Source organism: Tauraco erythrolophus, chromosome W (genome assembly GCF_009769465.1).
Source record: "Tauraco erythrolophus isolate bTauEry1 chromosome W, bTauEry1.pri, whole genome shotgun sequence".
NCBI classification, from domain to species: Eukaryota; Metazoa; Chordata; class Aves; order Musophagiformes; family Musophagidae; genus Tauraco; species Tauraco erythrolophus.
This window is the reverse complement of record NC_141497.1, coordinates 3,547,398-3,564,382: the sequence shown is the minus strand read 5'-3', so window position 1 is coordinate 3,564,382 and position 16,985 is coordinate 3,547,398. Positions and strand designations below refer to the sequence as shown.

At 41.1% G+C, this 16,985-nt stretch overlaps 1 protein-coding gene across 3 annotated transcripts in view; it reads right to left on the bottom strand.

The window, feature by feature from the left end:
* Positions 1 to 3,856: 3,856 nt before the first annotated feature.
* Positions 3,857 to 16,985, bottom strand: part of LOC147526178 (transportin-1-like) — a 68,816-nt gene continuing 55,687 nt past the window's right edge. For all 3 annotated transcript variants that reach the window (XM_086630147.1, XM_086630146.1, XM_086630149.1), the window contains 3 exons: positions 15,667 to 15,741; positions 6,826 to 6,968; positions 3,857 to 5,290 (listed from right to left, as the gene is read on the bottom strand). In XM_086630147.1, the coding sequence (XP_086486273.1) occupies positions 6,861 to 6,968; positions 15,667 to 15,741 (183 nt within the window). In that variant the 3' untranslated portion in view covers positions 3,857 to 5,290; positions 6,826 to 6,860. The remainder of the gene's footprint in view (positions 5,291 to 6,825; positions 6,969 to 15,666; positions 15,742 to 16,985) is intronic.

Below are 16,985 nucleotides of genomic sequence, written 5' to 3'. Positions count from 1 at the left end.
TAATATTCTATTCTGTTAGCAAATAGGCAGACTTCAAGAAATATCACTCAATTTAGCACAGTTTGAGAGGTTGCAGGAGGATACGTTTGAAGGAAACATTCCAACATTGTGGCAGATATAGAAACATCAGTTTTAAAGCTTTCAAGCAAAACTCATACAACCTAAGTTGTCGGCAGAAAGATCAGTCATCTTTCATTTTAAACTATTTTATATACTGCATCAAATTAAAAATTTTAGAAGTGTTTAGCATTAGTAAGTCAGACATACATAGCTACCTATCTTTTCCCATGAAAAAAGATAGTATTACACTGGAGATTTCAATAGCCAAATAAACCTGCTTATACTCATCTTTTTTTCTAATCACTGTCCTCACAAAAACCACCCAGGTGATTTTTTTTTTTTTAACCGATTCTCAGTTTTGTTGCTCACCCAAAGTAAGGAATTAGATACCTAAGGCAAAAGTAGCACAATAGAACCAGCTTATAGAAAAGTGATATTATACTATACGTGCTGAATTTGTCAAGATGTGGATTTGGCTTACTTAAATATACTGTAACACCACACAGGGATTCATCTTTTATAGAGCCATTTTAACTTCCCTTACAAATACATTCAAGTATCCTTATTATTTTAGTAGAATATACTCTACAAGGCAAGCAACAAGAGTACTCACTTCAGAGTTTCCCAATTAAACTAATCTAAAATTGGCCTGCTCCAACCATTAAGTGCAAAGAGCAAGCATCAGCGGCAGACAAAAACAAGTTTCTATTGGAGAAGAATACTTAGTAGACTGATGGATGCAAGTCATTCTGGCAAATGTGTAGGTGAGTGAAATACACAGCTACTGATCAAGCTTTATTTACGCAAGATGAGATTACTGGAAATACTTACGTAATATATCACAAATATGTATGCAAACTAAATCAGCATCTATCTGAAATAACTGCAGGATGTTTTGCAATTTACAGCAGTCATTTCACTGTAGAGCTTAACCTTTATCTAAGATAAAAAGTTACTCTTTAGACCCTATATAAGGCTTTATGCATTTATCCCCATGAAAGAGACAGTATTGAAGCAATTAGTGTTAAGTTGCAACTTCTTTTCTTGACAAAATTTGAAACAAAATGTTTCCCAATACAATGTTACATTTAAAGCATTTTTCAAGAAATATTTCAGTTGTTTGAATATGGATGCATTCTCCTCAAGGGAAGAATGTTTTTGCACCTTATCTGTTAATACATTCAATATGAATAAATAGGTGAAGCAAAAGTCATTATTGTCCAACAGTAGAAGGTTAATTTAGAGTAAGTTTAAGACAGAGGAGCTGCCTAATATGAAATACATAAACTGATATAATTAAGACACATTTTTATATAAGCATGTGTTCTGAACAAAAAGGGTACAAGAGCATTCACCTGAGATAAAGCTAGTATTTGAATATTTCTAAGTAGCAATGAGTTTCGCTTGAGAAAAGCCACTTGAAGCTTTAAAATACACATTTTACTATTATACAATATATGCAGTTTAAGTAATTAAGATTGATGCTAACATAAAAGTTCTAAAAAAAGTTAAAAAATCACAGTGTATCAATATTGTTATTTACAAAATTTATGCTACTTCATAACTTTTAAAAATTATAATGATTATAAATTTTAAACCCATTCTTCCAAAACTGATCTTTTCAGTACAAGCTTTAAGGAGCAATAAACTAAAGCATAAGAATTAGCTTATTACAATTTAAATATATACATATTCACTGATTTAGAAAATAATCAAGCTCTGGAAAAAAATTTACAAAACTGATTATTTTTGCATGCACTGCTTAAAATAATGAACTATTTTCATCTTTTTTCCTAAATGAAGAGAGTTGTTTCCCGAATGTGTAATGAAAAAAAAATTAGCATTGAACTTCTAATTTAACAGCAATTTAGAACTGTCAAAACCACGCATTTTATAAGGATTTGAAATATCCTTTCTGTTACCAACTTAGGTTGATCAGCAGCTTTTCTTCACTCTCTGAATCCTTCAAAAAGGGAAACTCAAAACAGAAAAAAAGGCATATATAAAAACAGTAAACACTGACCTACAGAGGTTCCTACAACAAAAATATTCAAGTAGAAAATCTACATCATTACTTAGCAGCAGCTATTTCTGTAGTTTAGCACACTAACAGCACTTTATTCAGTGTGTAACAAGCAAATGAAGCCATGCTTTTAGCATGCCAAGAGGCAGAAACACTGAAATTTAACAAACTCACAATTCTACCAGTATAAACATTCAGTCAACATTCAAGAACTGTCAAGACTACATCACAAAAATTAAAATACTTTTTATATATCCCATGTTGCAATAATTCAATTACTGTTAATGTCGATTCAGAACTTTTCTTACCTCATATTAAACCCTAAACGGCTACTGCAAATCTCTGCACTATATTATGCATTAGGAATATAGTTTATTTGCTTTAAAATATACCATGAGAGAACTTACTGATACAAAAGACTATTTTGTCAGTACTGTTTATTTCTGCCTTAATTACTTTCCTTGCTGTTATACCAATCAGTTCATATCTGTACAAATACCTACTAAAATACTCTGTACAAAAGTGGCATCATAAGGTAATCTGAGGTGGAGTGGTTTTATTTGGTTAAGGGGGCTTTCTGAAATTTAAGTTTAACTAAACTCAGATTCTAGCTGAATTATTTGGGTAGATTTTCTGTTCTACAAATTTTTTTAATGTCATTTCTCTGAGACTCTTAAACACACTCAAAATTAAAGCAACTTTGCATCTAAAAAAATATCCTACCCACACTAAATTTTAAAGTTGTGTTTTGTTTTTTTTCTTCTTCTTCCAGAATTTGGTTTTAAAGTGTTTTTAGTGACTAAAACTATTACTAATTTACTTCAGCATTATTCGTTAAAAAGGAATTTTGTATTTGTTACCAAAGCAATATAATTTGAAAGCAAGTTATATTACATGCAATTTTGACAAATTTGAATAAATATTATGTACTAGCATTGCTGAATGTACTTCATACAGTACACGTCCAAACTATTCTTCAGGCATAATCAATTCAAATTTGCAAAGCCAAAAAAAAAACCAAAAAAAACAAAACCACAAGGAGAGGGGAGAACGGGACACATTTAAAGCGTGCATGTTATCATGCATAAAAAAACCCTCAAAACTCTTCAAACAGCATTTATAAGTCCACACTCATACAGCTCAAACTTCAGTGAAATGACTAAATCATTTAACACTCAAAGAACAGAACCATGCAAAGAGCAGCAAGTTCTTAAAAAAAACCCAAGCAAAACCCACAAAAACCCAATAAACCACAAAAAAAAACCCACCCCAAACTTATCCAATATCCAATTCTGCAATGCAAAGGTGAGAAACTAAATCTATAAAAAGGTTGTTATGGCTTAGTTTTGTTTTGCAGGTTAATTATGCAGCACTTGAAAAATGGAAAGGTGCAGCTTCACTTCTGACCAGCAGAGTTAAAAATCTCTCCATTTTCCTTTATTATCATGGGATACTCTTTAGGCAATCTAAATTAATAAAGACTTGCCACTTTCAGATGAACACAAGATCAAGTGTACCAGTTAGGATTTCACATTCACAGTACATAAGAAAATACACATGGAAGGAAAAGTAAAGGGTTAACTTAATAAGGATTTATTCACAGGAATACATGTAAGTAGAGAGAAAAACAAACAAACAAACAAAAAAACAACAGAAAAGCTAAACAAATGAAATGAAGAGGATCCAAACCAACTTTCACTCTGTAGCTTTAAACTTGCACCCTTGTGCATTTAACTAAATCACAAAGGGCCACCAACATGCGCCAATACAGTGTAGATACCTTGCATTACATCCGTTAACTTAAACATCTCTAAGATCATGCTGTGAACAAAAAGAAAGCATAAAAGGTAATACGTTGAGTGGGAATAAACATAAATATAGCAATCGTCATCAACTTCTACAATTGTCTTTACATGCCAACTAACATTTATGTAGCCTTCAATGGGTCTTATCATGTAACTCATTTTTAGAGATTCTGCTAAAAATCACTAGTATATAACCATGCAGAAAGCACATCACACTGACAGCAGAGACAAATATTTTGCAGTTATATCAGCTTTCCACATTGTGCAAGTTACACAAAATACAATATCAATCTTAATCTTAACAGATCCTAAAAAGGTATTTCAAGGCCTAATTGTTAACTACGGTACTTTATATCTATATTCTCAATAAAAATAAGATCCGCAGAATCATAGAAAAGGAATTTTAACTGCAGGGCTATATTGAATTGGTAAAATGCAACACAAGAATGGCGCAACATAGGTAAACGTATACCAATCTCACTCTATGTGATGCAAGCATGCTACTTTCCCAGTAATTTACTTCTGATCACTATGAGCCAGAATGCATGCCTGAACCTTAAAATTGCACGTTAAGAATAATGCCTTACTCTAGAAATTAAATCTAATGAAGTACAATAACCAAATCATATCCACTACTCCAATTTTTTTTTAAAAATGTTAAAATTAAGATGTCAATCTTTCCTTTGAAGTGTCCCTCCCCTTACCCCAAAAATGAAAGGAGTAACTCATTTGGCAGCTTGCAGGTTGCTTCATTTTGTCCAAGTTAACCTTTATTAATTTATGACAGTTTCTATATTGTACACTGCAAGTGTCTGCTCCTAATACAGATGCAAGCTGCATTTTAACTATACTAACTTAATTTGTTTAGTTATTCATTAACATGCAAATTACCTAGGAATTCCATCAAGCAGGATGAAGTAATGTAGAAAACCCTTACTTTAATTAAAACAAAACAAAACAAAAAAAAAAAACAACAAACAAATGTAAAAGCAAAAAGAAAGCCTTTTACCATTTGTGACCCCCATTCTTAGGTTTCCTTTATTGTGCACAAAATAGTTTTCCTCTTTACATATCCCTATGGTTCAATTATATGGTTCTTATTTTGGTACAATTCCCCACAATAATCCAGAATGTGCTGTTTTGTTAATAGATTTTTTTTTTTCTCCTTCTTCACATCCAGTGCAGAGTTGTAATGGGAGACAGATTTCCACCCACAAAGGCTCCAGATGTTAAAACATTTCCCAACATCAACTTAACATAGTGATGGCAACACCTCCCTCCCACCCCTCCCAGTAGGGTTGGGATTGTACTGTATTCCCTACTGGTTTACCCTTCCCCCCAGTAAAGGGTAACATTTTCCCTGTGTGCAGAGGCTCCCTCATAGTCTCCCAGACTGAAGGATCTGTAAAAGAAAAGATAGAGGTATAGTTAAATCTTACCTTGAACCTTAACTGACAGATCAGTGCATAAACAAAGAGCTTTTTTGCCTTTTTTAAGCAGTAGGTGCCAATCTTTAACTTAAAAATGAATTTATGCCTAGATTTTCCCTTTTAAGTTTGTTAAAGAGCCCATTTATAGCAGATAAATTATTATTCATGAAACAACACTGTATACTTTAAAGCTACACTGACAGTTCCACTATTGTGGCTAAGCTTAGATTTAAAATAAAAGCAGTCCTATATATTCTAACCTTTTTAGTACAAGATTATGAGGTAGTTAGGACACTGAGAAAGAATATTAAACATACCTTCTACTGACCTAACAATTTCACTTCTAGGTGGATTAAACAAGATAGCCATAGTGTCTCCTCAGTACAAACTGAGAATAACTGACAATGTTACCACTTTGGATTCCTCTTCATTAGGATGAAAAAACCCCACTTATTTAAGAACTAAAATGCCCTCATTTATAAATATGTAAATGTTTGAAATTGGTTTATTGTTATTCTGTTCAGATCAAAACGGTAATTAAAACAATTCCTTATTGTCACTGACTGACAAATCTTAGGCTGACTTTTAAATAGTTGTCCATTCAACAATAAAACAGAATTGCATGATTCACTCCCATAATTTCAGTACAAAAATTCTAGAGCAAGTATCAAATTTATATAAAGATTAAATTAATAAACTTAATTTTCCCTCTTTATTGGGTAGTATAATAATCTCTTTGCAGTATCGCACTACTTTACACACAGGTACTTTGCTTTATACAATGTGCACAAACAGCATACAAAGCAAGGTGGTATAATAAGAGAAGTATTCTAGAACGCACAATCACTGTTCCTTGCTGAAGTTGAATCATTCCCCAGACAGAACTGTAACAATTCTGAATTGGTGCATAAAACGGAACATGGCAATAATAACATCGGCCTCCCCAAAACATCAAGCTCTACAGCCAGTAGAGTTACAGATTAGCATAACATCCTTTATTAAGTGGAAAGATCATTTAGTATGTGGTTAGGAGTGTATTGAACTTCTCATGGCTAAAATGTCTTAATAAACTTGCTTTCCTATCCTAGAGAAATATCCCTGCTTAGATCACATCTGCCATCTATTAATTCATAAGACATAAGGGAGCCTGTGACTTTAGTATGATGGCTTGAGGATTATAATAATCATTTTGCTTATTAAATCTGAACAGGCACTTTGTTACACCTACACTTCCAACCTTATCTTGATACACTGCTGCGCATATCATACACTCACTCTCTTTCTCTCTCTGTAAAAATAAAAGAATAGTCAGACAACTGCTTTTTCTACAGCTACCATCATTTAGGTACAATATCATTTTTATTTTTTTTCTTCTTATATGAAAGAAAGATCTGTTCCAGCATATCTAAAAAATTTTGGTCTAGTGAATTAATTATGTTTCATATAACGCAAACAGGGAGGAAGTCTATTATACAGCTCTGTTTATAAGGAAGATTTGTGTGCTTACCTCTAATTATGGGACTGCAGCTACAGTGCATAAGGTTAAACTCCATAGTAAGCTGCAAGACGCTCTTTTAAGGGAAGAGGAAATTGATCAGAGAAACGCCTCCAATTCTCATCCCCAACTTGATTTTTAAATCCATGAAGAATCTACAAATGGAGGGGAGAGGAAGTCAAGACAGTCATTAAACAGCAGATACATGATCATTATTTACTAGCAACATATGCAGTAAGTCAAAAACTGCTGGATTGTGCATCTGTCCATTTGAATTCCCCAGTTTACTATTTAAATGTTACCAAAAAACAAAGGAAGACTAGTAATGTCTGTCTTAAAAGAAAAATATTTCAGTTAAAGGTGACATATAGAATATAGCTACACATGCAAATTACTATAAAATACATAAATATATACTCTATATAAATGTACATATGTGTATACACGTAATTTTAATTACTATGGTGACTTACAACCTAGGCCATTTCAGAACACTAAACATTTGGTCAATTAACATAGTTTATATGGTAAGATTACTGTATTCACGTTTATTAATTTAGAAGTGTAACATGTTCTGGGAAGAAAGCTAAGTCAGAACAAATGCCAGCATTTGACAGAATGAATGCCTGTCAATTACTAGCACAAATAAAAAATCATCCTGCAAGAGCTGTGGTCTTTTTCATGAAACCTGGACTGTTACTAAAAAGGAAGCTGTCCTGGTTTTGGCTAGGACAGATTTAATTTTTCTTTTTAACAGCCAGAAGAGCTCCGTGTTTTGGTTTTAGTCTGAGACTTGCTCTGAGAAGAATGCTGATAGCAAGCTGATGTTTATAGTTGGCACTGAGGCCTCAAGGACTTTTCAGCTGCCAGGTTCTTGCCAGTGTGCAGGAGCAAAACAGGATAAGGAGGGAGCATAGCCGGGACAGGGATCCATGACTCTCCTTACAATTTGTACTTGGACTTAGGACTGATTTGTACTTGGACTTAGGATTGAGGGCCAAACTGGCCAATTAGTATTCCATATCATGTAACGTCATGCCCAGTATAAAAATGAGGGTTGACCAGTGTGCTGGGTTTATGTGAAGGGGTTTTGGTAGCAGGAGGGGATTCATCCCCTGTAACTTCCCAGGGCTCCAAAGCAGGTTGGACCACTCTCTGGCCACATTGGACCCCCATTCCCTCAGGCCAGCACTGAGTCAATCAGCACCTCTTCGAATGTCCTATTTAAGATGGGGACAAAGGAGTCTGAAATATGGTTTTGGACCTGCAGTGAACAGAAGGGGGAGGCGGGGACTGCCCGCTCCCCTCCTCACCCTCCCAGGCAGGTGGCTGCCCACACTGGGCCGGCGCCACCCACTGAAGATGGCCATGGTGGCGCAGCTTGGAGAGCTCTGAAGTGCCCCGCTCCTGGGGTGCCGCTGGGCCGAGTTCACCCAGACAGGACTGAGATCTGAGAGAAATGGCCACGCCGACACCAGGTCAGTGCAGATGGAGTGGGATGAGGTGTGCTGGAGCTGAGTTTCCCCTGCAACCGGTGGCGAGACAGCAGCAGCCCCCCTGCAGCCCGTGAGACACACAGTGGAGCAGAGATCCACCTGCATTCCATGGAGAAGCCCACGCTGGAGCAGAGATACCTGAGCCTGAAGGAGGGCGTAGAGAATGAGACATGATGAAATAGAGACACATCTGAAGTCCATGGAAAAACCCACGCCAGAGTGGGTGGCAACTCCCTAAGAATCCATGACTCTGTGGTAAAAGCCCACGCTGGAGCAATCTGATGGGTAAGGTCAGTCACCGAAGGAGCTGCGCCGGAGCCACACAGACCCGCTGCAGAGCGGCAGATCTCGGCGCACACGGGCTTTTCCTGAAGAAGTCTGGAGACGCCCCCCCAGGAGCCGGCAGCTCTCGCGCGCACGGGAGACGCTGACGTGGCCTGGGCGTTGCCAGAGCAACGGCGGTCCCGCCCACCCCTATAATAGACCAGCCCAGGGAGCGTGGTGAACTCACTTGAGAAGGGCGCAGTCAGTCTCATGCCTGCTGGAGAGATGAAGTTAGTTCTCAGCTGTCACCCTCTCAGAAAAAATTCGGCCATGGTGACCACCCGGCGGAAGGTGAAGACCTCTGCACCCAGCAGGAGGTATGTGGGAGCGCAGACAGAGCTCCCACAGAAAGACACGGCTGTGCAGGTCTCAGGCTACAGGGAGTGCCTGAGCCTCTCCATGGTAAGTGGTGAGAACAACTGTGTGAGGTGTGACCAGGAAAAGGATCTGCTCAGCATGGTTGCAGAGCTGAGAGAGAAAGTAGAAAGGTTGAGGAGCAGCAGGGAGTCTGAGAAAGAGAGAGATCTGTGGTGTCAGGTTCTGTCTGACCTGAAGCAAGAACAGAAAGAGCCACAAAATGCAACCCAAAACGAAGGGGATTCTGGTTCCTCACCCCACGTGGCAGAAGACAGGAACTCACTCAGTGGATAAGGAATTGGCTGCATGGTCACACTCAAAGAGTTGTTGTCTACATTTCAATGTCCAAGTGGAGGCCAGTGACGAGTGGTGTTCCTCAGGGGTCGCTACTGGGACCAGTGCTATTTAACATCTTTGTTGGTGACATGGACAGTGGGATCGAGTGCACCCTCAGCAAGTTTGCAGGTGACACCAAGTTGTGAGGTGTTGTGGACATGCTGGAGGAAAGGGATGCCATCCAGAGGGACCTTGACAGGCTAGAGAGGTGGGCCTGTGAGAACCTCATGAAGTTCAACAAGGCCAAGGGCAAGGTCCTGCACGTGGGTCGGTGCAATCCCAAGCACAAGTATAGGCTGGGCGGAGAATGGATTGAGAGCAGCCCTGAGGAAAAGGACTTGGGAGTGCTGGTGGATGAGAAGCTCAACATGAGCCGGCAATGTGCGCTGGCAGCCCAGAAAGCCAACTGTATCCTGGGCTGCATCCAAAGGAGCGTGGCCGGCAGGTCGAGGGAGGTGATTCTGCCCCTCTACTCTGCTCTCGTGAGACCCCACCTGGAATACTGCTCTGGAGTCCCCAGCACAAGGACATGGAGCTGCTGGAGCACGTCCAGAGGAGGGCCACGAAGATGATCTGAGGGCTGGAACACCTCTGCTATGAAGACAGGCTGAGAAAGTTGGGGCTGTTCAGCCTGGAGAAGAGAAGGCTCCGGGGTGATCTTATTGCAGCTTTCCAGTACTTAAAGGGGGCCTACAGGAAACCTGGAGAGGGACTTTTTACAAGGGCGTGTAGTGACAGGACAAGGGGCAATGGCTTTAAACTGAAAGAGGGCAGATTTAGATTAGATCTAAGGAAGAAATTTTTCACTCAGAGGGTGGTGAGGCACTGGAACAGGTTGCCAAGAGAAGTTGTGGCTGCCCCATCCCTGGCAGTGTTCAAGGCCAGGTTGGATGAGGCTTTGGGCAACCTGGTGTAGTGGAGGGTTTCCCTGCCATGGCAGGGGGGCTGGAACTAGATGATCTTTGAGGTCCCTTCCAACTCTAACCATTCTATGATTCTATGAAAGGTGAGCCACGAGTGGAAACAAGTCCATGCTTGGGGCAACAGGCAACATCCCTCCTTGCCTACCTCAGCTCCCAGGTGCCCCTGCACAATAGGTATGAGGCTCTGGATGTGGAAGTTCCATCGACGGATGATGTGGCTCAGGGACCATCTGCACTGGAGGTGTCACCAGGGTCAGAGAGGGCTGCCCATTGTATCAAAACTGCCTCCTCAGGGAAGAAAAGAAGGGTAGTAGTTATAGGCGACTCCCATCGGAGGGGAATATAAGGTCCAATATGCTGGCCTGACCCTGCTCTGAGGGAAGTCTGCTGCCTCCCTGGAGCCCGGGTTAAAGACATGGCTAGGAAACTTCCCAGCCTGGTACGGCCCACGGACTACTACCCATTATTGCTCTTCCAAGTGGGTGGTGATGAAGCTGCAACACAAAGTCTGAGGTCGATCAAGGGACACTTCAGGGCCCTGGGACAGCTGGTAAGAGGATCTGGGGCACAGGTTATCTTTTCTTCTATCCTTCCAGTTGTGAGCAGTGACACTGGAAGAAGCAAATGCATCCAGTCGATTAATATGTGGCTCCGTGGCTGACGTCATGGCCACAATTTCGGCTTTTTTGACAACTGGATGGGCCGCACAGCACCAGGCCTACTGGCACCAGATGGGACTTGTCTTTCTCAGAGGGGAATGAGGGTCTTAGCGCAACAGCTAGCAGGGCTCATTGACAGGGCTTTGAACTAGACTTGAAGGGGGAGGGGGGGAATATCAAGAATGATAAAGATATGCTGAAAGTACCTAAAGAACAGCAGAAAGGAATTCCAGCTGCTCCAGCCAGGAAGTCAGATTCATCTGGGGCCCAACTTAAATGCCTCTATGCTAACGCATGCAGCATGGGGAATAAACAAGAGGAGTTAGAAGTGTGTGCGCACCTGTTGGGATATGATCTTATTGGCATCACGGAGACGTGGTGGGATGAAGCCTATGACTGGAGCGTCAGAATAGAAGGACACAGGCTCTATAGGAAGGATAGGCAGGGGAGAAGAGGAGGAGGGGTTGCCCTCTATGTCAAAGACCAGCTGGAGTGCATGGAGCTGCACCTGGGGATGGATGAGGTCCCAACTGAGAGCTTATGGGTTAGGATTAAAGGCAGAGCAGGGACAAGGGACATAGTAGTGGGGGTCTGCTACAGGCCACCTGACCAGGAAGACAAAGTGGATGAGGCTCTCTACAGACAGATAGGAGCAGCCTCACGTTCACAAGCCCTGGTCCTCATGGGGGACTTCAACCATCCTGATATCTGTTGGAGGGACAACACAGCAGGGCACAGGCAATCCAGGAGGTTCCTGGAATGCATGGATGATAACTTCCTTCTCCAAGTGAGAGAGGAACCAACAAGGAGAGGTGCTATGCTGGACCTTGTTCTCACCAAGAAGGAGGGACTGGTGGGGAACATGAAGCTCAAGGGCAGCCTTGGCTGCAGTGATCATGAAATGGTGGAGTTCAAGATTCTTAAGGAGGAAAGGAGGGTGCACAGCAAGCTCACTACTCTGGATTTCAGGAGAGCAGACTTTGGCCTCTTTAGGTATCTCCTTGGTAGATTTCCATGCGATAAAGCCCTGAAGGGAAGAGGGGCCCAAGAAAGCTGGATAATATTCAAGGATCACCTCCTCTAAGCTCAGGAGTGGTGCATCCCAACAAAGAGAAAGTCTGGTAGGAACACCAGGAGGCCTGCATGGATGAACAAGGAGCTCCTGGACCAACTCAGGCACAAAAAGGAAGCCTACAGAGGGTGGAAGCAAGAACAGGTAGCCTGGGAAGAATACACAGAAATTGTCCGAGCAACCAGAGATCAGGTTAGGAAAGCCAAAGCCCTGACAGAGTTAAATCTGGCCAGGGACATCAAGGGCAACAAGCAAAACTTCTACAGATATGTCAGTGGTAAAAAGAGTTCTAGGGAAAACGTAGGCTCTCTCCAGATTGAAACGGGGGACCTGGCTACCTGGTATATAGAGAAGGTTGAGGTACTCTGACTTCTTTGCCTCAGTCTTCACTGGCAAGAGTTCCAGTCGCACAGCCCAAGTCGCAGAAGGCAAAGGCAGGGACTGAGAGAATGAAGAACCGCCCACTGTAGGAGAAGATCAGGTTCGAGACCATCTAAGGAACCTGAACGTTGACAAGTCCATGGGACCTGATGAGTTTCATCCGCAGGTCCTGAGGGAACTGGCAGATGAAGTTGCTAAACCATTATCCATCATATTTCAGAAGTCGTGGCAGTCTGGTGAAGTCCCCAATGACTGGAAAAGGGGAAACATAGCCCCCATCTTTAAAAAGGGGAAAAAAGAAGACCCAGGGAACTACAGGCCAGTCAGTCTCACCTCTGTGCCCAGCAAGATCATGGAGCAGATCCTCCTGGCGACTATGCTAAGGCACATAGAAAATAAGGAGGTGATTGGTGACAGCCAACATGGCTTCACTAAGGGAAAATCCTGCCTGACTAATTGTGTGACCTTCTATGATGAGGTTACAGCCATGATGGATAAGGGAAGAGCAATTGACATCATCTACCTGGACTTGTCCAAAGCAGTTCATACTGTCCCAAATGACATCCTTGTCTCTAAACTGGAGAGACATGGTTTTGATGGATGGACCACTCGGTGGATAAGGAATTGGCTGGATGGTCACACTCAGAGTTGTGGTCAACGGTTCAATGTTCAGGTGGAGGACGCTGACGAGTGGTGTTCCTCAGGGGTCAGTGCTATTTAACATCTTTGTTGGTGACATGGACAGTGGGATCGAGTGCACCCTCAGCAATTTTGCTAATGACACCAAGCTGTGTGGTGTTGTGGACATGCTGGAGGGAAGGGATGCCATCCAGAGGGACCTTGACAGGCTGGAGAGGTGGGCCTATGAGAACCTCATGAAGTTCAACAAGGCCAAGTGCAAGGTCCTGCACATGGGTCGGGGCAATCCCAAGCACAAGTACAGGCTGGGCGGAGAATGGATTGAGAGCAGCCCTGAGGAAAAGGACTTGGGAGTGCTGGTGGATGAGAAGCTCAACATGAGCCGGCAATGTGCGCTGGCAGCCCAGAAAGCCAACCGTATCCTGGGCTGCATCCAAAGAAGCGTGGACGGCAGGTCGAGGGAGGTGATTCTGCCCCTCTACTCTGCTCTCGTGAGACCCCACCTGGAATACTGCGTTCAGCTCTGGAGTCCCCAGTACAAGAAGGATATGGAGCTGCTGGAGCGAGTCCAGAGGAGGCCCACGAAGATGATCCGAGGGCTGGAGCACCTCTGCTATGAAGACAGGCTGAGGGAGTTGGGGCTGTTCAGCCTGGAGAAGAGAAGGCTCCAGGGTGATCTTCTAGCAGCCTTCCAGTACTTAAAGGGGGCCTACAGGAAAGCTGGAGAGGGACTTTTTACAAGGGTATGTTTTTATAGGGCAAGGGGCAATGGCTTTAAACTGAAAGAGAGGAAATTTTGATGAGTTCTAAGGAAGAAATTTTTTACATTGAGAGTGGTGAGGCACTGGAACAGGTTGCCTAGCGAAGTTGTGGATACCCCATCCCTGGAAGTGTTCAAGGCCAGGTTGGATGAGGCTTTGAGCAACCTGGTGTAGTGGAGAGTGTCCCTGCCCATGGCAGGGGGCTTGGAACTAGATGATCTTTGAGGTCCCTTCCAACCCAAACCATTCTATGATTGCATCCTGCGAGTATGACTCGCATTGGAGAAGTCTGTGGACTGTCCCATGAGGAGGGGATCCACTGGAGCAAGGGAAAAAGTTGTAAGGACTCCTCCTTTAAGAAACAAGCGGCAGAAACAACACGGGATGAACTGACCTGCACTCCCCCATTCTCCATATCCCTGTGCTGCTGGGGGGAGGAGGTAGAGCTAGGAAGAAAGGAGGTGTGGGTGTGGTGGGGAGGTGTTGTTTTTAAGATCTGGCTTTGTTTCTTGTTATTCTCTCAAGAAACTGTTAATAAATTAAATCGATTTGTCCCCAAGCTGAGTCTTTTTTGCTCAGGGCCATGGTTGGTGGGTGCTCCCTCCCTGTTCTAATCTCAACACTCAGGCCTTTTGTTATATTTCCAACTCAAACCATTCTGATTCTATGACAAAGAGGAACATAGCTTGTTGAAGCAAGTATTGAATGCTGAAGGACCCGGACAGAAACATGTACTGAAACTGCTTTGGACAATCATCAACAGACAGCATCCTGGACTTTCTTTGAAGCTTATATTTAGTGTTTCCTTCTGCTGATGCTAGAATACTCACAGCCATGCATTTTCTGACCCTTATGTTCCTTCGAAGCCTCTCAGATAACTGGTCTCCTGACTAGGACAGTGAGATTTTTGTCTTTGCTCCTCAGGATGGGATTCAAAAATTCTACATTTCGTTCTGATGGCCACACTTGGCATTATTTGAAGAGAAAGTGCCAATACTGATCCATGATCTAAGTACATAGTTAAAAACATGCTCCATTTTAGCTTTAAGAGGACCATTAACTTTTGACATACATTCTTCCTAAAAAGCAGAGATTTCTCTTTACAACATACGAGGGGAGCCACACTACCGAACAGTAACAGCATCTGTTCATGAAATTCGAAGAAGTTTATTTTGTTCTGGTTTTTAACCTAAGACAGTAGTGTCAAAACACAATACTTTCCGTGTGGTGGGCTTTTTCCATCTCATTTACTTTACACAAGACAAACAGCCATTTTGCTTATATTGTATTGACACTTTGTCTAGGGATGCATTCTTGGCTATCATTGTACATTAGTTTCTTGAAGACTTGGCTTATCCAAGAGGGATTCTTGCTTTTCCGAGGAGGATTAAGCAATCCCCAAAATTTATTTTCAGCTGAAACAAGATAAACAGATCGAGATACCACAGGAAGATTTTTCTAGATATTTCTCAAAAAAAAAGGGGGAGGGCGAGGGACAGAGTCTTGAATCACACAGATCTCATTTTCTAGAAAAGAAAAAACACAGAAAAGGAGAGGTCTTGTATGTGGTATAAAAAAAAAACCCTGTTCTTCCAAATGCAGTCAAAACTTAGTAGGCTGGATGTTATGAAAAGCTCTTTGAGGATGATTATCTTTCCAAATAAGATCTTAAGTGAGCTTTTCAACACTGTTGACAAGAATTTTGGAATAACCTGAAAGCATGCAAGAAAATATAGGTAAAAAGACCATCACATTTTTATGATGCTTTGTCTGAAAGTTTATGACTTAGCAAGAAAGTCTTCATGACCACAAATACAGTGCTAATACTGGAAACAGAAAGCAAGAAAGAAACAGAGGATTCAAAACAATCACAGTTCAGATATACTGTCATACTAGAAACATTACCTTACAGAACATGTCTCGGAGATCATCTTTTGGGCTAATCCACGATGCAACAGCATCACAAAAAAAAATAAAGTCCTATAAGATTAAACAATCGCATAGGTGTTAGAAGCCTCAATTTATAGGTCTGAAAACAACGCTTGATGTTCGTTCCATTAATTATGCAGGGTATTTGATCCTAATTCACAAGTACTTTTGGTTTTATGTCTTTATTCTCCAGTTAATTCAGACAATAATGGTAAGTTATTGTATGCTTAAGTGTATGGAAATAGCTGAATGTATGAATAGCTTTGTTTAATCAGGTTTAATCACACCAAAACCAACAAACACATACCTCCTCCCCTCCCACACCATGCTTGTCTAATTATTTCAGTATACATACCAAGTTTGAGAACCAATCATCTTAACAATTGACAAACTCAAGACCACACTCGCAACTCATTCTCACATGTTTCCAGTTGGGAAAAAAGCTGTTGTATTTCTATAAGCAGAGCCAGAAGTTGTTTCTGGGATACACAAAATGTTTATCGTACAGGTTGATAACTAAAGACACCCCAAAATCCCTACATTTAGTTCATCTGCTGTCATGAATTACCTCCTACTATACCATTAAAACATCAGTCTTAATGCATGTTTTTGGATAGAAACTGAGGATAACAACTACATAGGAGGAGAGTTGGGATAATGAAGAGAGTCCTTAATTACTCCCTCCCTTTAAGCTGTGTGAAAGAACAAATGGACAGCAGAAGAGGGAAATGCTAAGTACAGAATAAAGGATAAGTGAAATGAACTGAAAAATTCAAAACAAGATAGACACTCAATTTTTGTGTTTCTGGGAGAAGGATTCTGGGTAAGAAGAGGGAAATTCACCTTCATGTTCCTCTTAGAAAATATTACATTGGTACAGCTTTACTTTGGAGCTGCGGAGACTAAAGAGTAAGTCATATTCTATTCTTGAGATATACCATTTATTTTTAAGAGATGCATCTTCCTTGTCATATTGACTATTTAGGCAATATATTCAAAGTTGAAACAGAATCTTCCCTACTCAAGTTTTAAGAATGAAGGGGTGGTTATTGGTTTTGTTTCTTTTTTTAAAAAACCTAGATTGCATCTGAAAAATAGGTTTTAGTTTGTCAACTTTTGCCTTGTATTTTCATATATATCCTCAACATAAAAGACTGACAGAACTGTCAAAATACAGTTAATTGAAGTATATTCTTTGTAAGTAAAAGACAAAAAATGAATTTAACAATATTGTCCTTTCCTTTCCATAAGTGATCATTACTTAAGCAGAAATCCTGAAGTATCATGATAAATAT